Source organism: Rattus norvegicus, chromosome 6 (assembly GCF_021556685.1).
Source record: "Rattus norvegicus strain SHRSP/BbbUtx chromosome 6, alternate assembly SHRSP_T2T, whole genome shotgun sequence".
Taxonomy (NCBI): domain Eukaryota; kingdom Metazoa; phylum Chordata; class Mammalia; order Rodentia; family Muridae; genus Rattus; species Rattus norvegicus.
In genome coordinates this window covers 97588933-97613768 of record NC_141539.1, presented here as the reverse complement: position 1 = coordinate 97613768, position 24836 = coordinate 97588933, and the positions used below count along the sequence as shown (strand labels likewise).

At 44.7% G+C, this 24836-nt stretch overlaps 1 protein-coding gene and 1 long non-coding RNA gene across 5 annotated transcripts; one reads left to right on the top strand and one right to left on the bottom strand.

Moving 5' to 3' along the window:
* The first annotated feature begins 1192 nt into the window (after positions 1–1192).
* Dhrs7l1 (dehydrogenase/reductase (SDR family) member 7-like 1) lies at positions 1193–24124 on the top strand. Of its 4 annotated transcripts, none has more exons than NM_001013098.1 (6): positions 1193–1430; positions 3363–3515; positions 19146–19252; positions 19914–20153; positions 22288–22410; positions 23230–24121. In NM_001013098.1, exons 1-6 carry the CDS (start codon positions 1301–1303, stop codon positions 23449–23451), a joined length of 975 nt encoding a protein of 324 aa, NP_001013116.1. In that variant the 5' UTR covers positions 1193–1300; the 3' UTR covers positions 23452–24121. The 4 variants fall into 4 exon arrangements, with proteins under 4 accessions (NP_001013116.1, XP_087408859.1, XP_087408861.1 ...); XM_087552733.1 differs by lacking the exons at positions 1193–1430; positions 3363–3515 and adding exons at positions 14768–14920; positions 15695–15739 and having other exon boundaries at positions 23230–24124; XM_087552735.1 differs by lacking the exons at positions 1193–1430; positions 3363–3515 and adding exons at positions 14838–14920; positions 15689–15739 and having other exon boundaries at positions 23230–24124.
* LOC148005307 (uncharacterized) lies at positions 1304–6584 on the bottom strand. The gene is made up of 3 exons (XR_015623118.1): positions 6465–6584; positions 6124–6320; positions 1304–3670 (listed from the first exon to the last, which is right to left on the bottom strand). It is a non-coding gene; the product is annotated as an uncharacterized LOC148005307 (long non-coding RNA).
* Positions 24125–24836: the final 712 nt, after the last annotated feature.

Here is a 24836-nt window from a genome sequence, read left to right as displayed (position 1 = left end):
GTTTGACGACTGCTGTCTGCAAACTGGCACTCTGACCACGGAAGGAAAGACTCCTGTAGTAACTTTTTCTGTAAAAGGGATGCTGTTTTTTTCTTGACTACTTTGAGCTACTTTGTAATTAATAACTGAATGTTGGCACCACAGTTAACCAGGAACACCTGATAATGGAGTATGGAAAGTATTGAAAAGAATTTCCTGCAAAACAACTCTCTCTCTCTCTCTAGAATAGAGTTTTTTCAGGGCATGTGGATGTGAGTCAAGAGGTATTAGGGGGAGCGGAGGGGAGGGGATATAGAAGAGAAGAGAAGTAGAGTAGTTGGAGAGAGGGGGGAGAGGACAGAGGTTGGAGAGCAAGGCAAGAGTTGCATGGAGCTATATTGGATTTGGGCCTAGCCGCTTTTTGACTGCATGGTTCAAAGTGACTCTGGGCTGTTTGGCCACAGAGACTCACCCCGAAGATGACTGCCATAAGTCTTAAGATTGTTGGATAAAGCCTCTCCCATGAATTTACGGCACAGGAGTATAACATTCAAGGGATGCCTCAGCTCGAGCAGATACCAGTTATCTCCTCAGTCAACACCCAGTGTCTCCACCACCTGACCTCATCGCCTGACTTCTTTGCCTCCAGCTATCACTGTCTATATCCTCATCTCCCCCTCCTTCATGTTTCACAAAGGTCACTCCCCCTACCTGAAAGCCTTAAAAGCTGCAATGTTCATCCCAATAAACAAGACCTTGACAACAGAATCTTGCTTGGTCTCCTTCTTCTCTTCACCCCCATTTTGGCCCACAGGTAGAAAGCCTCTTCGGGACCCTGAATAACTGGGTCCCCGCTGGCGGGGACAAAGAGTAAGAGCGCACAAAAAACTTTAAAAAATATTTGTTTATTCATTCATTTATTTATTGGTTTGTTTATTATTCTACATAAATATGCTGTAGCTGTCTTCAGACACACCAGAAAAGGCATCAGATTGCATTATAGATCGTCGTGAGCTATCATGTGGATGCTGGGACTTGAACTCAGCACCTCTGGAAGTTAGTGCTCTTAACCACTGAGCCATCTCTCCAGCTTTGTTTATTTTTTATTCCTATTGCAACATTTTTTTTTGAAGTCCAGTCAGTGTCTTTGTTCTATCGGAACCAGCATACCTCATTTCAAAGTACCTAGGAGGGACAGCACTTGGCAGAGAGCACCTGGCACTCCTCACTTGCCTGCACCTGGGTGGAGCCAGAGCCCAGGGCTACATATTTTAGCCCTGGCACCAGCAGGCTCCAGAGCTGTAGCTGTCTTTTCCTAGCTATGATGGGCTTTGAGTTCTGGATGCTGGCGTTGTGTGCCCTGCTGCTGCTAGTCTTGGGGCTGCTGAGCTTCCTGTGGCTGGATAGTGACCTGACACTGCTGCGGGCTGCTTGGATGGGCCAGTGTCCTGGTGAGAATCTTCTGTGACATTCAGCTGCAAGTGGGAGTCCTGATCTCTGCTGGCTTAGATCCTCCTTGACTGCCACTGGTTGTTGAAGCCTCAGTGATCCAGCCTGAGCCTTTCCTAGGGTTAAGGGTTAGGGAGGAAGAGACTGGATAATGGGAACAGGCAGTCTTACAGCCAGTCCAGGTATAAAAATGAGAAGTTTTCACCTCTTGGCTGGGAAACATTTCTAGCAGTTGGTTGCCAAAGCACTCCTAAGAGAGCATCTTTAAGACCTTGCATCACTGGAACCCCAGAGAGCTAAGACAAAAATCCCGTGTTGAACAGTGTGCTCTGTGCCATGCTAAGGTGCCTCTTCCCACCAAAAGTGTTTATCTGGCTGATTTCACTCTGAGAGGTTTTGAAGTAGAATCTTAGACAATCCAACTTTTGACTACTCATTGGCCTAGAAGCTCAACATCACAAAATCCCCAGGTGTTCTCTCTGAGGTAACGTGATTTTTGTGCTCTAGTGGGTAGTCTGCCTAGTGCCTTTTGGTCTTAGTCTTGCTTCTCCTTTGAAGAACTAGCATTTCACACCCTCTGATCTTTAATTTAGCCAAAATTTAGAAGCAGACATTGTCAGTGTGTGAGGTCCGAATTGAATTTCTTCCAGGACCTCTTAAATGAGACCCACAGAGGTGGTAATCGATGCAAAGGCAAGAGAAGTTTGATCATTCTGACATGTCCGGGTCATCCACTTCAAGCGGAGACAACCTTGAGCAGACTCTAACAGGCAGTTATATACCTTGCAGACAGTTGGAGCAGAATTCAAGCAATGGTAACTAGGCAGGGTACTATCAGTGGGGTGAAATGACCTTGTGGTCCACTAACCATTCCAGGACTTTCCGAGTGGGTCAGATGGGGAGTTACAGGTGGCTTTGTTCAACAGTTTAGCTTGTAGCTCCTCTAGGAACTAAACTACCTCTACTCCTACTAGAAGGGAGGGGTCTTTCTGTGTGCAGAGGTTTGTGGTGGAATTTTCCCACTGGCCTCAGACTGACCCCAATTCTGACTCTTTCAAGTGCTCCTTCAAAAACAGGGGAGTCATAGTCAGTAAGTGCATGGCAGGCTCACAGTAGATTTTGGGTCCTAATGATCTCAGTCATATTTTCCTGGTCTCTTAAGACAAGTACCCAAAGTTTGTGGTGACTTTTTCTTAGAAGTGATAGCTCAGAAGACAACGTTATTCATGCTGAGTGGGTGAAATTGTCTGGGGTAGTGGCAGGGCATGATGAAACTGATAACATATTTTTGTCTCCCTGCCTCCCTGCAAAACTCACCCCTACAGACCAAAATCTTACTTTTTAGTGTGTCATTTTTAGGGCATAACTTGTGCAATCTTGGCAGCCAGTGCACAGAGAAACAAAACTGGAAGGGACCCGTTACTTAATCTGAATCTCCCGTTTCAAGGGTAAGAAAGTTGAATCCAGGCAATTAGTTTATATTTAGAAGCTTTAACTTTCTTTATCAAACACATAGATAAATAAAGTCTTAGAATGAAACCATTCAAGTTAGAATCAAGGCTGGAGATTTTACCAGAATTATGAAATATTCAAAATATTGGATGGGTGGGAACCATTTTCCTTTTTAAGAAGTCTTAGGAGATTTGAAATATTAAATTTCACATGGTAGGTTTTTCATATTTAACGACATGGCTAAATGATTATTTAGTCTTTTTCTCTTATTTTGTTGTTTGAATCAGTTTCTCTACATGCCTCTAGCTATTCTGGAATTCATTGTGTAGATCAGACTGGGCCTTGAACTCCCAGAGATTCACCTGCTTTTGCCTCCTGGGTGCTGGGATCCCAAGTGTGTGCCACCACATCCCACTGCTGTTTCGCTTCTCCGTGATGTCTGAGCATCACAATCCCAGCCAAGTCTCCTCCTTCCTCCACAGAACAGGCACTGGCTGACAAGGTGGTGTGGATTACTGGAGCATCAAGCGGCATTGGTGAGGAGCTGGCTTTCCAGTTATCTAAACTGGGGGTCTGTCTGGTGCTGTCAGCCCGAAGGGGGCAGGAGCTGGAGCGGGTGAAGAGAAGATGCCTGGGTGAGTCAACTCCTAGCAACAGCCGTGCTTCCTAGCAGTGAGAGTCCAGACTTAGTGCAGCTTCGCAAGTGAGGGAAGGAGGGATTGTCCTGCGCAGTTCGCACTGGCTCCGGAGCTTCGCGCATGCGTACTGCCCAGATTTCCTTTTCTGTCACCTTTTTTTAAAGATCCAATTGATAACATATAATTGCCCACTTAAACATACAAAGCCCAGTACCATCCATTCATTAAGAATATTGATAACAACCTATAAATACACAGAGCGAGATTGTTACATCAGCCTCCATTGTCCTGCCATTTCTTCTCTCTCTCCCTCTAGTCTCCCTTCCTTTTCATTCCAGTCTCCTCTTCATTCAAACTTTTCTCCCACCCATCCTTCCTTCTTCTCCAAAGACAGGCCTTCCTCTATCTTGTACCTGCCCCTCACTTGTATTTTACAAATTCAATGGGGAGGTTTTGATGAACTCACATGATTCCTGAGTACTTGACTAGGCAGCTGTCCTTGGGGCAGTGTAATTAGCGTCAAAATACATTACTCCAGGGCAAACCACAACCTTTCCCCTTTTTTGTCCAGCTATAAAGCCTTTTCACTTATATATAAATTGAGTACAATTATTACCATTCTACAATTTATAAAATATATGATATACTCAACACCCAGTCCATCACTATATCAGTTAAACAGAATATTCAGTTATCCATTCCAGCTAAAGAAAGGCTGAAAATCTATATTATATCTTGGCTAGCTTGTATACTATCTGATAACTATCCAATAAAATACATATATTCAGAATTAAATAGCTTGATAAGCTATGAGACTATAATCAGTCTTCAACCCCATCAGAAATCTGAGAATGACCAAATATCTACACACAAAGGAAGCCTAACACAGCTTCCAGAACTGAGAGGTTGTAGAGACAAATCTCGACTATCGAAGTCCCTGTTAGCAAAATGTGAACACAAGTCTTCAGCCTTCTGGCCCAAAATCAACTAACAGACTCTTGACATGCAGATTTTGAAAGACTGATCACCCCATCTTGGCAGAATTTATCAGTCAACTATTCTGCATAATTTGTCCTTTTCTGGACAGTATTAGTCTGCAGATGAAACAGGCAGTTTTGTCTAGTGACTGCCTAGCCACAAAGTATTGTCTCATCTGGAGGTAGAGATGTTCAAATTCTTAGTTAAATCTGCCAAAGAGGAACTGTTAGGAGCAGATATGTCTCAACAAAAGATAAATAACTTTATGTCTCAAATTTTGTGGATTGCTGACATTTTTAAAACCATCTACCTATATAAGACAATCTGTACTGTTGTCTTTGTATCTTAAAAATATCTTGAAAGTACTCTCACAAAGTCAACAATATGTCTGCTATTTGGCCCTTAACTCACATGTGTATTCAACTCAGAAGTTTGTAATGATATTGAAAGACCACCAGGGTGGGGAAGACCCCCACTCAAATCTCATGATGACAAAACCCCTACGAACTCACGAGAAACCAGTCTTGATGTAATGAAGAAGAGGTGTATTTGAGGAACCAGAGCTCTGGGGATGACACGTATCTCACACAGGAGACGGAGGAATTGACCCCGAGTCCAATTAGGGGAAGGTATTTATAGGGAAAATTACATAGGTAGTTGGCAACAGTCACACAAAGCAATTTTATTGGTTTGCAACTTGGGCTCAGTTCAACTCTAGGCCACCCTGCTTCTGGAGCAAGCTAACCCTAATTCTCATTTTAATCCGGACTGTTGGGTCAGGCCTTATCGAGGCCAGATGGTTTGTGGTGGCTATAGCCAGGCTACATCCCCAAAACATGTTATGTTATTCTTTGCTGTAAGGTGCACTTGTCCTCACCACAGGGTCAGTGGGGGATAGTTTAAAATTTTTATTCTTTCATTTCCCACTTCTGCTTGTGACTAGTTCTAATCTTAGAACTCAGGGCCTTCTTCAATTTTTCCCCTAAGGGCTTCTGAGTCATGATATTGTTGGTGAAGCATGAAAATCTGCAGTGCACTAACTCTTTCTCTAATAAAGGCTATTAACTTATTAAAAATACAGGGTTCAAATGTCAAAAGTAACAAGGGAATAACTAAGGGTCCTAGGAGCGTGGAAATTAGTCTCACCTCCCCAAGAAGAACAGTGTAAACTTTCTAAGCCCCCACAATGCCAGATGTTAGCCTGGTCTCAGCCATCTCAGGGGCTAATGTAAAACCTTAGTCTCCCCAATTTGCACCTTGCTTCTGGACTTCCACATCCGAACTTGCCCCCAGGTGAAATCTCTTTGGAACTTCTAAGGTCATACTCTGAGGATCTGTGTCAGGAATGTCCCAGGTGTCCAGCCAAGCTACCAACTTACAAAAGTCAGGGGTGAGAGCGGGCCACCATGTGTATGGAGGGGTCACCTTGGAGATGGACCATATTACCTTCCAGGTCTGGCAGGAAACTTGCCAAATCAGTTTCTGGGGGATATGGGGATTATAAGCGCTTACAACAGAGTCGAAGCTTAAGAGGATTAGCAGTCTTTCCTAACTTCCATTCATTTCTGAGAACATCTGGTGCTATCTTCAAAAGGGAGACATGGACCCATGCAGCAATACCATTTACCTTAAGAACAGTGGGAGTGGTTAACAGTACTAGATAGGGTCCTTTCCAGTGAGGTTCTAAGTTCTCAGCCTGTTGTCGCCAGACCAGGTCTGCATCTCCCGCTGGGAATGGGTGAGGCACCCTGGACTCCCTGGACTTCCTGTCTTGTAGGCGTCCTTCACTTGGCTCCAAATTCCACTTCGGACTGTTTCTAAAGCCTGTAAATGAACAAACAGGGTTTTAGGAAGAGCCTCAGGGGAGGGCCCCCCCGCACCCCCCCCCACCCGATTCGATGGGGGGTTGTGGCTCCCATATATAATCTAATAAGGTGTTAGGACAAAAGGGTCAGGAGTGTTCCATACATAGAACAGAGCAAAAGGAAGGAGGACAGTCCAGTCTCCCGTGCCAGTCTCTAAGGCCAATTTTGTCAAGAGCTCTGAGGATGACATGTATTTCACACAGGAGACAGTAGAGTCGACCCCGAGTCCAATTAGGGGAAGGTATTTATAGGGAAAATTACATAGGCAGTTGGCAACAGTCACACAAAGCAATTTTATTGGTTTGCAACATAGGCTCAGTTCAATTCTAGGTCACCCTGCTTCTGGGGCAAGCTGACCCTAGTTCTTGTTTTTCTCTGGACTGTTGAGTCAGGCCTTATCGAAGCCAGATGGTTTGTGGTGGCTATAGCCAGGCTACATCCCCAAAACATGTTATGTTATTCTTTGCTGTGAGGTGCACTTGTCCTCACAGCAGGGTCAGTAGTGGATAGTTTAAAATCTTTATTCTTTCAGTATCAGTAGAAATACTTTTAAACTCTTTTAACAAATAAATTCTATATTAAAACAAAGATATGATTTTATCTTAGTTACCAAATGAGATTATGACTGTACAACTCAATCTAGCTAATTCCTCCGTATTAAATTACAACCAATTTTAAGTTCCTCATAAAAACAACTTTAGAATAAGCACTTCCAGCCCCCTGAAAGTTCAGGGAATTGGGACAATGACTCCTCCCTAACTTCTTCAAGCTGTACATGGAGGTTGAGATATCCTTGGGGGTAACGGGATAGGAAGAATGAAGCAAATGCTGTATCCAATGTGTCCTGATTGGACCCAGGTGAAAGTTCTTGAGATCAGGAATCCAAGTAAGCACATTCTGCAAAATACAACTCTCAAGACAAAAGTTTAGAATCAAGATATCTTGTCTGATTCTCCGGAATCAATTTTTCAGTCAGTCTACCACTATCAAATCTGATCAGTATGACTCTGTGAGGTTTCCAGAGCCTAATCACACTTTTTACAAACACAGACAAAATTTTCTCCCAAAATACTGTGTTCCTTAGTCTGTAACCAGAAAAGCTTGTGTCTTGTACTCTCTCCCAGAGTAATAATATAACCATAAAACTCAAAGTCACACCCATTATGAAATTAAACAGTTTTTTTTTAAAAAGTAAGCTAAACAATGGGCCTGATAGGCTTTTGTACTCTGTGATATCAGGAAATTAACCCAAAATTCTTGTTAAGATAATCTGACCTACCTGTTGTGATAAATATCAATAGTAACCACAAACCCTCGCTAGTCAGCATCAATGAGCCATATGACCTTTAGCGGGATAATTCATAAAACAAACCAAATACCTTCTATCAATTCCAATATCAATATGTAACATATCAAACCAGGACTTTAGCCCTAAATATATTCATCTGTTAAGCTCTCTACCCGGAGCCACAGATTTTCCTTATACCTTAATAACTTCTATAATATATGTCTGCATTCACTGTCTCTGGTGTTACAGACATTTATCACAACTCTCTACTTGGAGTTAGTTACCAACTTTTCCCTATCTAAGTTCCGAACCATAGATGAAAATCCCCACATGATTCAGGTGATCTCTTTACTCTATTCTTTCTAAAAACAAACTTAATCACCTTTTAATATTACAAGAAGTAGCTTGTGTAACTAGGATTTCAACCCAAAATTCCCATGGAGCCCACGTTAAAAAGAATATGAGTATCCTGAAAGACTTTCTAAACAACTTTCTTTAAAAAGCAGCTTTTAATCTCTAACTCTCTGAGCTGCCATTACTTATCATACAGCAGGGGACCTACAGTCTGCAAGCCCAGGTTACTTCCCTGTTTCTTTGTTTGAATTCCCACCCTTCAGATATCACTTGACTAATGTGGTTCTGGCTTCCTCTTACTTAGAAAATAAAACTTTCTCTCAACTATTAGGATTACCTGTGAATTCTTACCCATCACATTAGTTCGCCATCTGTTGTTGTAAAAATAGAATATATATATATATATATATATATATATATATATATATATATATATATTGTTGTCTTTTACTTCTCTGGGTCCGCTCTGCAGTGTCTCAAGATATCTGCTAGATATCTCTGCGGAAACACATTTCAACTCTGCCTCGGTGGCCCAGTGACTCCAGCCGCTGCACACTTTCTTACACTCAAACCCTCACATAAAAGAACACACAACACAGTAATCTTCGACCCAATTGATAAGATATTAATTGCCCACTTAAATATACAAAGCCTGTACCATCCATCCCTTAAGAACATTGATAACAACCTGTAAATACACTGAGCAAGATCTTTATGTCAACCTCCATTGTCCTGCCATGGCTTCTCTCTTTCCCTCCTGTCTCCCCCTTCAGTCATCTTTTAAGCAGACGTGCTTGCTTGGCTTTTTCTTCTTTCCAGCCAGCCTTCCATTATTGTTTTTATACCAGCTTTTCATATTGAAGGGCGAGTAAGCTGGTGCTTGTGGACTTTAATGATCAAATGGCTCAGGTCTTTGCTTTAGAAGAGGGCCTTATGGGCACAACTAAGGAAATGTTGTAACGCCCACCTCGTCCAGCAAGGAAGACGCAACACCATTGGATTCTTCTCAACAGCCTTTATTGCAGGAACACCTCATTTTTGATATGAGGGACCCCGAGGAACAAAGGCAGCAGCCTTATATACAAGACAGGCTGTGGCTGTAAACTTGTCCTCTGGAGATTGGTAGAGCATGAAATACCTCATTAGCATGAGTATCACCCTGGCCTTGTAGATGCCAGAGGAATGCCAAGGACACTCGCTGTAATGGTTGTATACCACAAACGACCACTAGATGTCAGCGCCGTCTTTATCTATATGTGCTGCTCCCTACAAAATGTAGTTAGGAATGAATTCATTTTTCCTTATGTCATATATTAAAGTTATGGGTGGTGCGCATGCACGCGTGTGCACGTTTGTGTGTGTGTTGTGTGTATGCATGCGTGCATGTGAATGCTTGTGTTGTGTTCAGAGGTATAAAATGAAAGGAATGAAATAAGGTTTAAAAAATGAACTGAAGGCAATACTTTCTACATTCACATAGTTCTAATCTTGTCACATTCACTTAATAGACGCTTCAGGAGCTGTTTAACATTTATATAGTCTTAAATCTCTGTCTCTCTGTTTGTGTACACACACACACACACACACACACACACACACACACACATGACTCTGCTCTGGCATGTGTAATCTCTGTCTGCTATTCTTCTGTTATCTTTTGCTTTGCTGACTACATTTACCCAGGAATATAAAAGATACAAGAGTCTTTGCCCCATCTCAGCAGTCACAGGCTCTCTTCATGATGCCACTTGTGTTTTAGTTTTATACCTTTTTGAAATGGCCCTTGGTTCTCCACCGCAGAGACCTGTAAGGCCTGATTAATAAGACTGTCAGCAATTCTGAGCTGTAAGGACTCCTGGCTCCCATTTCTCTGTGTGGTCACAGGTACAAGCATGTTGGATTTTTAGTCGAGTTCTTACTTGTCTTTGCCCTCAAAGGCAAAGAACACATTCCTCTCCCAGTCTGTGTACTTGCTGGCTTTTTCTTTTTTTAAGTGTTTCTTATTTTATTTTAAAAATTCCAGAATCATCCAATTCAGTTGTTCCTCTGGTGATCAGAAATACAAAGAAATGATTATGTCTCAATGTCTTTAGGTAGGAATCCTCTTAAGGACTGCACCTCTCCTTATTTACTGTCTGGAGTTCTTGGTCTAGGGGAAGAAGTTTCTACCTACCGTCCGTTACTGGCCTTCTCAGCTTCTAACTGATTTATAGTATACCCCCCTTACCCTGCCCTTCAGTGTTTCAAGACAGCGTTTTTCTGTGTAGCCTCGACTGTCCTGGATCTCAATGTATAGACTAGTCTGGCCTTGAACTCAGAAATTCACCTGCCTCTGCCTCCCAAGTGCTGGGATTAAAGACATAGGCCACCACAGCACAAGTCATCCCCTAAAAATTCTTAGGTTTGATCTCTTGATCATGTTTTGATTGTTGTGGTAGTGCTTTTTTCAGACTTCTTTCTTTCTTTCTTTCTTTCTTTCTTTCTTTCTTTCTTTCTCTCTGTCTCTCTGTCTCTGTCTCTGTCTCTCTCTCTCTCTCTCTCTCTCTCTCTCTCTCTCTCTCTCTCTCTCTCTTCTTTCAATTTCTTCCTTTTAAGTTTTGGTGGTACTTTACCCCCTACATTGTTTTTTTTTTATCAAAATCTCAATTGTTTTATTTTACCAAAGACTCAGGAACCAGATGTTGGGGTGAAAACCTGCTAGCTCAGAGAGACAGAGAAAACTAGCATCTGACTTTCCCCCACAGCTAACTTTGTAAGATCCCCGACCCTCAGTTAGTGGTACTTTGAGAAGGCCCTGAGTGAGACACTGAGATGTAGATAGATGTAAAAGCAAGAGGTTTATGTTCTGGTGCCTCAGGAAAGACCTTCCTCAAGGCAGGTGACTAGAAGGTGATCCAGGCTGACTGTTACAAGCAGTTTTTATACTATTTAGGAGCACAGGCTACCTCAACAAATTACAGTTCAAATTAATCATATTGACCTTTAAATTTCACTAGCTAACAAGCATCAGTCAGTAAGTTCTGAGACTTTTCTACTCAAGAATGTTCCTGTGAGTGGAGAATGGTACTTGGCGTAGCCTCGATTAGAGACAGGAAGCTAGAACCTGGTCTGGCCTTGCCTTGAGGCTGGTGGGTGTAAGGCTGGGGGAAAGCCTCTAGCATCCTTCAGTTGACCTTATTGAATCCTCTTTTCAGTCAACAGAAAGGGCGTGGATTAAAGGTGTGTGCCAGGCCTGAACTGTGGCCACTTGTTTTTCTAGTGTTCACAGTGTGACCGAATATCCAGGTTTCTCCCCCCCCACTCCTCCCATCTTTGCTTTCAGCCCTCAGGCTTTTTCTTCTATTTGAGCTGGTCTATGGAGAATGCTGTTAACTGACATTCATTCCGTTTGGCTTTGTCAGCATTTCATCTCAGTCTCCTTGCTGAATTCTGCAGCATGCTGCTGCCTTTCCTTTCTCTGTTGCTAATATTGTATTGAAAAGCTCTCAGGGAAACTTTCCCTCGGGATGGAGACCCTCCAACTTCAAAGACCAGACCGAGACACCACAGGATGCAATCAGCAAGAGGATTTGGTTTATTGTCGGGATACACAGGCACAGGCACCTGCGGGCGCTTCAGTCACTCGGGGGACTGGCGCGCCCCACGGAACCAAGGATGGGCTTTTTATAGGATTTTGGGGAGCAGAAGCAAGCATACAGAAGCAGATGCATGGTTACAGGGATATAATTGGTGGATTCTAATGTGGCAAGGGTTTAGCCCGGGGGCAAGTTTCCTAGCTACCTTCCTGAAACATAAGGACTGACTCGGCCCCCCAAGGGTTTAGCCCGGGGGCAAGTTTCCTAGCTACCTTCCTGAAACATAAGGACTGACTCGGCCCCCCAAGGGTTCAGCCCGGGGGCAAGTTTCTTAGCTACCTTCTTGGAACATAACGGCTGACTCGGCCCCCCAAGGGTTCAGCCCGGGGGCAAGTTTCTTAGCTACCTTCTTGGAACATAACGGCTGACTCGGCCCCCCCCCACCAGGGTGTGGGACCTCTCCCGGGGCTTTTCTCATTGTCAGGTGCTCAACCTCAGTCGTCCTGTTGCCAGGCCTTCAACCAAACACATCCTGCTTGGCAGCCGCTGTGTACTCAGTGTTCTAACCTTTCCCTGAACCAGTCATCTTAAGTACAGCCTTGCAAAATGGCGTTACTGCTGCTAAGCTGGGGTCTTTCATTCCCCCATTTTTTTTTTGTTAACTTTGAGTGAAATCTTTCACTCGACTTGGTCAAGAAATTTCTGTCTGGTGGGGGCTTATTTCCCCACTGACTCTAGGCCACAAAAGGGCTAGGAGGAGCCACGTAGGAGTTTTAACTTTAAGGGGTTTGGAGTGCGCTGAACTCTCCATGTCTGGGGTGTAGTGTTGTGATTAGTCAATTCCTCAGACCGGACTGCCTTGACGTGTGGTGCGTGGATCTAAGGAGGACGGTGTAGGGTCCTTTTCACCGTGGCTCGAGATTCTTGGTCTGGTGTCTGTGCACCCACACGGTGTCTCCAATCTGGAACGGGTGTGGCACCACCGGATGCTCAAGCTTGTCCTGGTAAGCAGCGGCCAAAGGTCTCCAGACGTCTCTCTGCACAATCTGTAGGGCCTGTAAATGGGCCCTCAGAGAAGGGCTGTCAGCAAAATCAGCAATGTTTGAATCAAAGAAATGGACAAATGGGGGTGGTGCTTCATACATTATTTTAAAAGGAGTTAGACCATGGGGGCCCGGGGTATTCCGGGCCCGATATAGAACTAGGGGAAGGAGGGCCACCCAATCCTTTGAGCCAGTTGCAAACGTAAGTTTGGATAAAGTCTCCTTAATTGTTCTATTCATGCGTTCTACCTGACCTGAACTCTGGGGTCTATAGGCACAATGTAATTTCCAATCAATCCCCAGCAATTTGGCCACCAACTGACTTACTTGGGAGACGAAAGCGGGCCCATTGTCCGACCCCAACGCTTGAGGCATGCCATACCTGGGAAAGATTTCCTCGAGGAGCTTCTTGGTGACCATTTTTGTAGTCTCGTGTTTTGTGGGGAAGGCTTCGACCCATCCTGAGAAGGTGTCTACAAACACTAGGAGATACTTGTATCCATATATACCTGGTTTAATTTCAGTAAAATCAATTTCCCAATGGATGTCGGGACGGTGTCCCCTAGGACGAACTCCTTGTCCAATCATGGTCCTTCCCGGGTTAACCTGAGCGCACGCTTTGCAACTCTCAGTCACCTTTTGTATCGCTTTGTCCCGATTCAAAAAACACAGATTTATCTCTTCCCGATCTAGTAAGGTTTTCATCTTCTTAAACCCCAAATGGGTTAATTTATGTAAAAAGGAGATCAATTCAAAAGTCCTTTGTAGACCCACTGTTTTAGTTGAGGGTGGTAGATGGCCCCCATTTTTTTAGGAGCTCTATGTCCTCATGGGCATAAACCCAACTGGTTTGTCCCACTGGTGGGGGCATGGGTTGGTCTGGGCTATTTAAGGGCAAGATTTGTTTGTTCATGGCCGCTTCTCGCGCCGTGGCATCGGCCAGCCGGTTTCTTTGTGCCTCTGGGTTGTGCCCTTTCTGGTGTCCTGGACAATGTACAATACTCAGTCTTTTGGGCAAGAATAGGGCTTCTAAGAGGGCCAGAATTTTAGCCTTATTTTTAATATCTTTACCCTCAGATGTGAGCAGCCCCCGCCTCCGGTAGATCTCCCCGTGGATGTGTGCCGTGGCAAAGGCATAACGGCTGTTTAGCCTCTTACCTTTTGTCATCTTGAGCGCCTGAGTCAAGGCGATGAGTTCAGCCCGTTGTGCGGAGGTACCAGCAGGCAGGGCTTTCGCCCAAATCACTTTGTCCTCCGTAGTGACCGCAGCTCCAGCCTTTCGCTCTCCCTCTGCCAAGAAGCTGTTGTCATCCGTGTACCATGTGTGGTCAGCATTCTGAAGAGGCTGGTCCGATAGGTCCGGCCTGGTTCCATGTACTTCTGTGAGGATTTGTAGGCAGTCATGCTGTTTTGTCTCCTCTGGTAGAGGAAGCAAGGTGGCAGGATTGAGGGCGACTATGGGCCCAAACTGAACCCGTTCTGCATCCAGTAACAAGGCTTGGTGTGAGAATTAGAGAGCCAGCGGTCTGGGGGCTGCTTTACCAAGGCCTCCACTGCGTGGGGTGCTAGGATGGTGAGTGGCTGTCCCAAAGTCAATTTTCCAGCATCCTTGATCAGGACAGCAATAGCAGCCACCATCCTTAGGCACGGTGGCCAGCCGGAGGCCACAGGGTCCAATTTCCTCTTGTTGACCTTTCTCAAGTCTTGTATTGGCCTATAATCTCCAGTGCCGGGTTTCTTAACAGGCAGAAGAGGCATATTCCAAGGCGACCGCCAGGGGACTAGGATGCCTTGATCCAGAAGCCTTGTAATGTGAGGCCTTATACCTTGATAAGCTTCATGTGACAGGGGGTATTGTTTTATGGAGACTGGAGTTGTAGTGGCCTTTAACTGTATAATTAAGGGGGGCTGTTGGAGCGCCAACCCCATCCCACCAGTCTCTGCCCAAGCCAGTGGAAAATTCGTGACCCAAGTGTCTATTTCTAGGGATTGTGGCTTGTCCTGTCCCGGTTCATATAGTCTATATTCATCTTTTAATTGTAGGGTTAGAACTTGAAGGGGAGTTCCGTGGGGGCCAGTTATTTGGGCCCCTCCTTCCTCAAAATGAATTTGTGCTTTTAGTTTGGTGAGCAGGTCACGGCCCAGCAGAGGGTACGGGTAGTCCGGAACATGTAAGAAGGAATGGGTCACCTTACCGGTAGCCAGCTGAACCCGGCGGTCCATAGTCCATCGGTATTGTTTCTCACCAGTAGCTCTTTGTACCCAGGCCGTCCGGTCGCTGAGTTGTCCTGAAGCTTGGGTGAGGACTGAATGCTGGGCTCCTGTGTCTACCAGGAAAGTAACCGGCTGCCCCCCAACTTTAAGCGTTACCCTGGGCTCAGGGGGGGGGGGCTCCTGGCCCTGACCTCCCTAATCTTTATCTAGAGCCAAGAGGGAGGTTCGTGGTCGAGGCTTTTGGGGTCCGCCAGGCTTCTTGGGGCACTCTCTGGCCCAGTGCCCTTTCTCTTTGCAATAGGCACATTGATCTTTATCCAGCTTCAGCCCCTTTCGAGCTCCCCCCCTATCTCCCTTCCTTTCTTGGCCCTGAACTACGGCGGCCAAGATTCGACTCAATTCTTAGTTTCTTTTTTTATCTCTCTCTTATTAAAAATCTTTTCAGCTTCTTTAAGTAAATCCTGTAATGTATAGCCCTGCAAATTTTTTAACCTCTGTAACTTAGTCCTGATATCTGGAGCAGCCTGCCAGATGAAGGACATAGAGACACTCGTCATTTGTCCTGGGTCATCTGGGTCATAGGGAGTGTACATACGGTAGGCCTCCTTAAGTCTCTCTAGAAAGGCGGAGGGAGTTTCCCCTGCTTCCTGTAATACCTGTTTTACCTGAGCCAAATTAGTAGGGCGTCGTATAGCCCCTCGGAGACCCGCTAGAAGCAACTGGCGATAAAGGCGTAGGTGTCCCTTACTGTATTAAAATCCCAGTTTGGTCCTCAGGCAGCTGGGTGGGACGCCCATCATCTCCCAGAACATGCTTTCTGGCCTCTAGGAACACTCTTTGTTTTTTTTCTGAGGTTAAGAGGGCCTGTAAGAGCTGTTGGCAGTCATCCCAAGTAGGCTGGTGGGTAAGTAAAACAGATTCTATTAGGTCGGTGAGTGCCACCGGATCTTTGGAGAAAGAAGGGTTGTTTTGTTTCCAATTGTAAATGTCAGCTGCTGAAAACGGCCAGTATTGGGTCTGGCCACCGGTTCCCTGTCTAAGTGGGAAAGCCTGGGAGGTTGTATCTGGCATCACCTCGCGCTTATTGCGCAATCTCCCTGCGACAGGGGAGAAACCCTTATCAGACTGTGGCCCAGCAACTGATCTGGCCGGCGGCTCTGCCTCCTCCGTTTTAGCCGGGCCTGTCAGAGAGAAGATCTATGAGAGGGGAGTTTGGGTCTGCCGGGAGGACAGGTTTCTTAGAAGGCTCTGATTTCACAAAGGTAGAGAGAGGAAGACGTGGCCGGCGGACCGGGCGGGGCCGAGGGGACAGGCTGGGGGTTGAGGGGAGGCCAATTCGGGTCCACGAAGGGTTCTGCCCAGGAGGGGGGTTTTAAGGCGAGACTCTCTCAAGTGATAATATAAGGAACCTGGTCAGGATGTCCGTGGACGACCCGATCTTTAACCTGTAAAATAATGATCTTATTAAATGTGTCATTCACTGGCCATCTCGCTCCGAAAGTGGGCCACTCGGATGTGCAGAGAGTCTGCCGTTTTCCTTTTTTAACCTCGACGGACTGGTTGTGTGCCCGGTCGTGGACGTCTTTCCAATGATCAAGAGTGAGACTTAGGGGCGTTGTTAGGGACTGTCCCATGTTAGTTCTAAGGAAGATTAGAACACAGAGAAAACAAACAACACCAACAGTCAAACAAACAACAGACAGGCGTGCTGCACGGCTTTGGTACCAAACTGAAAGCAAAAAGTCAGATGGAGGTGGCAAAGGTCCGGGGCCCTCTGAAAGCCAAAAATACAGACAGAGGTGCCGTTAGTCCGGATCTTTCTCCTCTAACCAGAGTCCCAGATTGGGCCCCGAAAAGTTGGGCCCTAACACCCTTGGAACGTCTTTCAGGGCTGCGGGGCGAGAAGTCCGAGCTCGTCAGCTCCTTCTTCGTCCCGCCCAAATTCCAAACAACCTGGCTGAGCGCTCACGGAACAGACCTGGCTGAGCGCTCACAGAACAGACCTGGCTGAGCGCTCACAGAACAGACCTGGCTGAGCGCTCACAGAACAGACCTGGCTGAGCGCTCACAGGACCTGGCTGAGCGCTCACAGAACCTGGCTGAGCGCTCACAGAACAGACCCGGCTGAGCGCCCACAGAACAGACCCGGCTGAGCGCCCACAGAACAGACCCGGCTGAGCGCTCACAGAACAGACCCGGCTGAGCGCTCACAGAACAGACCTGGCTGAGCGCTCACAGAACAGACCTGGCTGAGCGCTCACAGAACCTGGCTGAGCGCTCACAGAACAGACCCGGCTGAGCGCCCACAGAACAGACCCGGCTGAGCGCTCACAGAACAGACCCGGCTGAGCGCTCACAGAACAGACCGAATAAGGCAGAATGAGACAGAATCAGACAGACGCCGGCCGGCTTACCTCCCAGTGGGTGGTCAGTGGTCCCTGGGTGGAGGATCTCCTTTCCCGGCCAACGCACCAAATGAAAAGCTCTCAGGGAGAACTTTCCCTCGGGATGGAGACCCTCCAACTCTAAAGACCAGACCGAGACAGCACAGGATGCAATCAGCAAGAGGATTTGGTTTATTGTCGGGATACACAGGCACAGGCACCTGTGGGCGCTTCAGTCACTCGGGGGACTGGCGCGCCCCACGGAACCAAGGATGGGCTTTTTATAGGATTTTGGGGAGCAGAAGCAAGCATACAGAAGCAGATGCATGGTTACAGGGATATAATTGGTGGATTCTAATGTGGCAAGGGTTTAGCCCGGGGGCAAGTTTCCTAGCTACCTTCCTGAAACATAAGGACTGACTCGGCCCCCCAAGGGTTTAGCCCGGGGGCAAGTTTCCTAGCTACCTTCCTGAAACATAAGGACTGACTCGGCCCCCCAAGGGTTCAGCCCGGGGGCAAGTTTCTTAGCTACCTTCTTGGAACATAACGGCTGACTCGGCCCCCCCCCCACCAGGGTGTGAGACCTCTCCCGGGGCTTTTCTCATTGTCAGGTGCTCAACCTCAGTCGTCCTGTTGCCAGGCCTTCAACCAAACACATCCTGCTTGGCAGCCGCTGTGTACTCAGTGTTCTAACCTTTCCCTGAACCAGTCATCTTAAGTACAGCCTTGCAAAATGGCGTTACTGCTGCTAAGCTGGGGTCTTTCAGTATAGGTTAGTACAGTAGAGAACTGCCCATGAGCAGCAGATTAGGTAAATATAAGAAGGGGAACCCAAAGAATGTTGTAAATGCCTATTTTTGAGAAAAGAAAGTATAAAAATGCTAAAAATACAGTGAAAAGAAAAAGAATCCCCTGTGGAAGGAAGGGAGTTGGAGTGGTGTTATCTCTTTCCTTGGCATCTAAAGATTAGACGGCTAGGTACTGGGGAGGGACAGAGTCCTGAAGTTTGGGTTTCTTATCTTTCTTATCCAGGAGTCTGTTTTTGACCACAGACAAGTCATGTTGCAATTATCTAGCAGTTTTCTTTCTCTGGGAGCTTTTCTTCTTTTTGTACCAGGGGCACCTGATGGCCACTTACAGCTTTGCAGTATGTGAGCATGGGGCTGGTCTCAGGCCACATAGACTCACCAGATAATCAGCACACCTTGGAGTGACTATATTTGTGGGAGGCATCTCCTGCCTAGGGTGGGGTTTGGGGGAAGGAAACAGCACTGATTGGTGTCTGTTTAGGCAACCTAGTCTCTAGGGTTTACAAATCACTTCATTGAAGGCTCGGAGGTAGCTAGGGTAGAGCGCATGCCTAGCACAGGTGAGACCAAAAGTCCAATCTCTATTTCTGCAAAATAATAATAAAATTTGCCTCCTAGTGTCTGCTTTACATATAGTCTGGCAGTGGGGCTCTGAACTCTGCCTGATCTAAATGAAACTCACTGATTCTGGAACTGTATGAAAGAACAGCTAAGGGCTGGGTGGAGATGGGGATTTAGCATTGTAGTAAAGCACTTCTTAGCTGGTATGAAATCCTGGGTTCAGTTGCCAGACCAAATTAAAAACAAAGGATAGTAGTGATAATTTGTGAGCATACTGCAAAAGAAACGTAACCCTGCTTCTAAATGAGCTGTGGGTTTTTTGTAGGTTTGTTTTGTTTCTTGTTTTTTTCTTTGTTTTTGAGTATCTTTTGTGTTTGTGGTTTGTTTTGTTTTGTTGTAGAATAATTTCGATTTTGCCAGAGTTCTTTTTACCAGTCCCACTATGTCTCTCCATGTCTTTTGAAAGGTACAGGAATAGTCTTTATTAGAGCAGGAAATAGTTTGATTGTCTTGTAGCGTGGCTTTCTCACTAATGTGCTGATGTGTCTTAACTCAGAGAATGGCAACCTAAAAGAAAAAGACATCCTGGTTTTGCCTCTTGACCTGGCTGACACCAGTTCCCATGACATTGCTACCAAAACTGTTCTCCAGGAGTTTGGGAGAGTAAGTAACCATTTTTGTTGATACGATTTGCATTGTATCGCTTTCTCCAGTTTGGTTAAAATTGCCAAAGAGAGTCTTACCTGTGGTGACTCATTCAAAGTGATTCACATGGGATGCCATTAGTGGGTCAGGACCATTACACCCATCAAGCTCTTGATCTCTGGGTCTTGGACTTTAGGCCACTAAGTTTTTTTTTTTTTTGTATTTTTTTTTAAAAACCTTTTAAACTCCTAATTCCTATTGTAGGTAAAAGGGCCAAAATTTCACCACAGCTTTGAAGTTTATGCATTTTGGTGTATTTTGTGAAATATTACTCAAACTGAATAGGAGAATTCTACTGATTTTCATCTCCTTCTTTTGTTTGGTTGTGTTTTGTATTGTTTCAAGATAGGACTTCACTATCTAGCTCTGACTGTCCTGGAACACATCATGTAGACCTTACTGGCCTTGAACTCAAAGATCTGCTTGCCTCTTCCTCCCAAGTGCTAGGATTCAAGGCATATATCCCTACACCTGAATTGATTTTATCCTCTTATTGTTGATTTTAGAAATGTAACATTGCTGTACTGATTCATTCATTTAACAACATAACCACTTACCACTAAGAATTCCATTCATAAATCATCTCTAAATAATCTTCTGTCGGATTTTATTTCATTAGATTGACATTCTGGTCAACAACGGTGGAGTAGCCCATGCTTCCCTTGTTGAAAATACCAACATGGATATCTTCAAGGTGCTAATAGAGGTGAACTACTTAGGGACAGTGTCATTGACCAAGTGTGTTCTACCTCATATGATGGAGAGAAATCAAGGAAAGATTGTTGTCATGAAAAGCCTTGTGGGAATTGTACCCCGCCCCCTTTGCAGTGGGTACGCTGCCAGCAAATTAGCTCTTCGGGTAAGGCTGCTTCAACTCAATTTTGTTAGCTTTGACTGCAGTGTGCATGGGGGATGTGTCCATCAGTGAATGAGGTGGAGGGGACTAAGGGATAATGTGGGGCTACAGAAAGACAAGAACTTTGAGTACAGCACCAGTGACTAAAAATATTAGAGCCATGCATGCTTATTACTTATTCAATAGATTTCTTTTTGTATTGTGCACCTGCATGAGATGAATCCTGAGGAGACAGATTTATTTTTGCTCTAGCAAGTATATATTGTCTTTTGCCTTAGCCCATTGCTAGATTTTCAAGACAAATTTCAAGTTTACCCTTTATTCTCTGCTCTCATTCTATATTTTAGAGTACTTGATGATTGGTTCTGGGCTCCTGAGGAAACATGGACTCTGTTCGTTCTGGCTTAATGGAAAAAAGAAAATTAAGGCAAAGGCTAGGAGAAAAGCCTGCTCAGTTTTATCTTATGACTAATGAACATCAGAATAACATGAATTCTTAGGTTGGCTTAATGGTGACACTAACAGTGGGAGGTGGTGGCACATGGTTTTTTTTTTTTTTTTTTTTTTCATCTTTATTAACAAGGCACATGTTTTTAATCCCAGCAATTGGGAGGCAGATATTGTTCAAGGCTAGCCTGGTGTGTATGTGTGTGTTTGTGCATGCATATATACACATACACACATATATGTACAAATATTATGGGTGTGTTTTACTTGATTGCATGTCTACACACCAGGTGTGTGCTTGGTCCTTACATAGGACAAAAGAGGATGTTAGATCCTTTGGGACTGAAATTATAGGTGGTTGTAAGGCCCCATGTGGATTCTGAGAATCCCACCAGGATCTTCTGGAAGAGTGAACCACTTCCAGAACTTTCTTTTTTTTCTTTTTTTCTTTTTTTTTCTTTTTTTTTTGGTTCTTTTTTTTTTTTTTTGGAGCTGGGGACCGAACTTCCAGAACTTTCTTAACCACTGAACTTTCTCTTCAGCTCTAAAGAGATACAAATTCAGAGGGCAACTTGATACTATGTCCATATAGCAAAATAATAATAGTGGGTTCATTCCCAGTCTAACTTCTTTTACAAGTCCAACAGAAGGCAATCCCATTGTATTCATTACTAGCTATGTGCTAGTCATCAACCTAAATTTACTTCATAAACCTAATTCACCAGAAAAAATGGCAATATAAGTTGAAAAATGAATGTCTATGGTAGTTTTTGTAAAGTTCTGTGTAGTGGTGAATTGTTAATCCATTTTGGATCCTGGTGGGTCACACATGTGCTGCACCCACCCAAGAGCTCTGGATTCACTAATCACAGACAGACAGACAGACAGACAGACAGACAGACAGTAATTTTAATATGCCTTGACTAGCTCAATGGTTGGGCACTTCTAAACCTCCCCACAGCTAGCACACACTCCCCTCTGGTATTCCTGGCTTACCTAACATTCTAAATCTGAAGTTTATCTTTGAAGCCCTGTTACCTTCTAGGCAGTGCCGCCATAGGGCCGCTTTTCCTTTCCACCTATGTTGCTGGATGGTTTCTTTCCTGCAGCTCTTAAATCTTATCCATCTGCCTCTGAGTAAAGTCAGTTAGGGGCAGAGACCCTAAACATCTGGAAACGAGGCTTTTGGGAGTCAAATTAAGACCAAACATTAGAACCAATTCTCATCAGTTCCCATTCCTGGTTTGTTTGTTTGTTTTTTCTTTTGCCTTTTGCCTTTTCCCCATTTTTAAAAAATTTCTCTTTTTATCTATCTGGGGAATGAAGATGCATCTCCACTGCTACCAGGGATCCTCTGTAAACATGCATTTTGTACAATGGGGTAGTGAGGACAAGACAAGGAGGGGTATACAGGGCTCTTCAGAGATAAGAGGTTCTTGCTTGTTGCTTGCCTAGCACGGAAGCATTAATGGCAGAAGCTACTGCTAGTGTCCATTGAGCCCCTGGAATCTGGCTACAGTTGAGAGACCCTGCTTGGGTTGCCTCTGTGTTTATGTTATGGTCCATGTCCTTCATGTGTGCACATGCGCCGTCCTTCACTCAAGCATTTTAGAATACAGTTCCTCTAATCAGGAGGAACTGGGATGAAATGAGACCTCTAATTTTTCTTTCTTCTTTTATTGCCTATTAGGGGTTTTTTGATGTACTTCGAACTGAACTTTTTGACTATCCAGGTATAACATTGTCTATGATTTGCCCAGGACCTGTGCATTCGAATATTTTCCAGAATGCTTTTACTGGAGACTTCACGGAGGTAAACATTTTTAACTGGAAAATAGTTGGAATGGTTTACTATTAATCCCACAGTTTTGAATCATACAGATGAGTGTTTCTGTCAGAAGTGTTTATGAATTAGCCACATAACCACTCTTGCTAGACTTGTTACCATTAGCTGACCATTAGCTGGCAATGCTCGGTATCCAGTTTTTATCAGGCTACTAAAATCACTACAGTATCAGTGCCAAGTTGTCCACCCTGTCCACTGTTGTACAAGAACTCTATAGCTGGTAATAAAGTCTTTTTTTATCTTCTTTTACCTCATCACCACGGATGGGTGTGGTTTCATTTTGTGAGATTTTCGTATGGCTTTTCTTTTCTTTTCTTTTTTTTAAATTTATTTTTATTTATATGAGTAGACTGTGGTTGTCAGACACACCAGAAGAGGGCATCAGATCCCATTACAGATGGTTGTGAGCCACCATGTGGTTGCTGGGAATTGAACTCAGGTCCTCTGGAAGGGCAGTCAGTGCTCCTAACCGCTGAGCCATCTCTCCAGCCCCTCGTATGGCTTTTCAAATGCTAACAGTTATTAGGTGCTGTGGCAAAGAACATGAAGACCTTTGATCTTTTTGCTAGCCAGTACAGTCTCCACTAGTCTGTGTATGATTCTGATGAGGCTTGGTGAGACATCATCGAAATTTATGACATGCATCAGCACCTATAGAAACTTGTAATGAGTGCAAAGCTCCACACTGCATGTGTCCCACTGGTTCCTTCTTAACATATCATTTCTGTAGAAAAGAAAAAAAGCTTGATAAATCTTCAACATCCTTTTCCTTTCAAACCTTTTTAGACCAGACTGCCTAAGATTCCGCTATTCAAGATGGAAACAAGCCGTTGTGTCCAGCTAATCCTTGTCTCCCTGGCCAATGATCTGGAGGACATTTGGATAGCTAATCAGCCTGTCTTGCTTCGGGCATATGTGTGGCAGTATGTGCCATTCCGGGACTGGATACTTCAAGGACGCTATGGAAAATATATATCGAAAGTTTTAGGAATAACATGGTATAGGTGACTCACTTGTTTCCAGTAGTTTATGTGCATCTTGCATGCAAATATCAAGTCTTCAAATGCTTTAGGATAGCTTTTGCTAACTTCCAGACCCAGCTCACAATATAAATACCAAAAAATACATAGGCATTATTCTAACATCACACGTAACTGACAACTTACCTTCAATCGCCACTGGTCTAGGTGTTCTAGAAGTTTTACATTGCAAGCAACGTTATCTTCTATACTTAATGACTGAGAGAGTACATTTCAGAAAACTTTCTTCTCTGCTCCTTCCCATCATGTCCTACCTGGCCTTCCATCTTAGCTCAGGACTCACTTTCTTGAAGCGAAACTTATCCACCTTTCTACTTCTCCTGGGGACAGGAATCCCTATACCCTTGAGTGCTCCACCTTCAGAACAACCCATTAATCTAAGACTATTGGGGACCGGGATCGGACTGTCAGACTGGGCAAAGCTAGAGCCCTGCCCTGAGCAGATTCCTGACCTTTTCAAAGAAAGAACATGTCCCCGGAAGACTGTTGCCTCATTGTCTAAGGAGGATATCTTGCGGTTTAATGATTCACCTTATGTCCTTGGGCACTTCCCAGTACTCCCCCAGCCCTAAGCTTCTATTCCTGCTTCAGAGCTTTAAATGCTGTACATTCCACTCAATAAACAGACCTTGACAAGGACACTGCTTGTTCTCCCTCCTCTTTCTCGACCATTCTCCTACAGGAATAGGTCCCCCTCGACCTCCACGAACAACTGGGTCCCCGCTAGTGGGGGCAAGTGGTGCCCAACGTACGGCTCCAGGTACGGACCCTCACCAGACAGAAAAAGAAGTTGAGGACTCCGGGTATTTGTCCAGAAACCGACGCAGATAAAGTGAAAGTAGCTGCGCCGATCTGGGGTTCATAGCTGTGTGCTCTCACCGCTCATGAGAGAAAGACATAGCAGGCAAGAGTTTTCTGTCTAATTGACAATGGGCAAAAAATGTCTAAGGAAGTGGTCTTTATCAAAGACCTTATGGCTTCTCTCAGGGAAAGGGGAGTAAGAGTTAAGAAAAAAGGATCTCATTAAATTTTTTTGCCTTTGTGTCAGAAGCTTGTCCTTAGTTTATTATTGAAGGACCAGAAATTAGCTCCTATAGTTGGGACAAGGTTGGAAAGTGTTTAAATGACTTCTTGTAAGGAAAAGGATCTGAGGCTGTTCCAATTTAGGTGATAGCATCTGTGTCTTTGTGTCTTTGTGTTTTCTGCTGGCTAAACTCTGGGTCTGTATTTGCTACTCTGGGTCTGTATTTGCTCGTGAGTTCTGGAGTTCTGGTTTTTCAGTTGCTCCCATCTTGGGTTGAGAGGGAGGCTTGTGTCTCAGGAGATACTAGAGTGTGAGCGGTAGACATGCCA

Excerpts from the sequence above, each read along its gene's own strand:
- Dhrs7l1 (NM_001013098.1), top strand. The coding sequence starts at position 1,301 with ATGATGGGCTTTGAGTTCTGGATGCTGGCGTTGTGTGCCCTGCTGCTG. Across the intron at positions 3,516-19,145 it reads GGTGAAGAGAAGATGCCTGG|AGAATGGCAACCTAAAAGAA; the intron begins GTGAGTCAACTC and ends GTCTTAACTCAG. Across the intron at positions 20,154-22,287 it reads CCAGCAAATTAGCTCTTCGG|GGGTTTTTTGATGTACTTCG; the intron begins GTAAGGCTGCTT and ends ATTGCCTATTAG.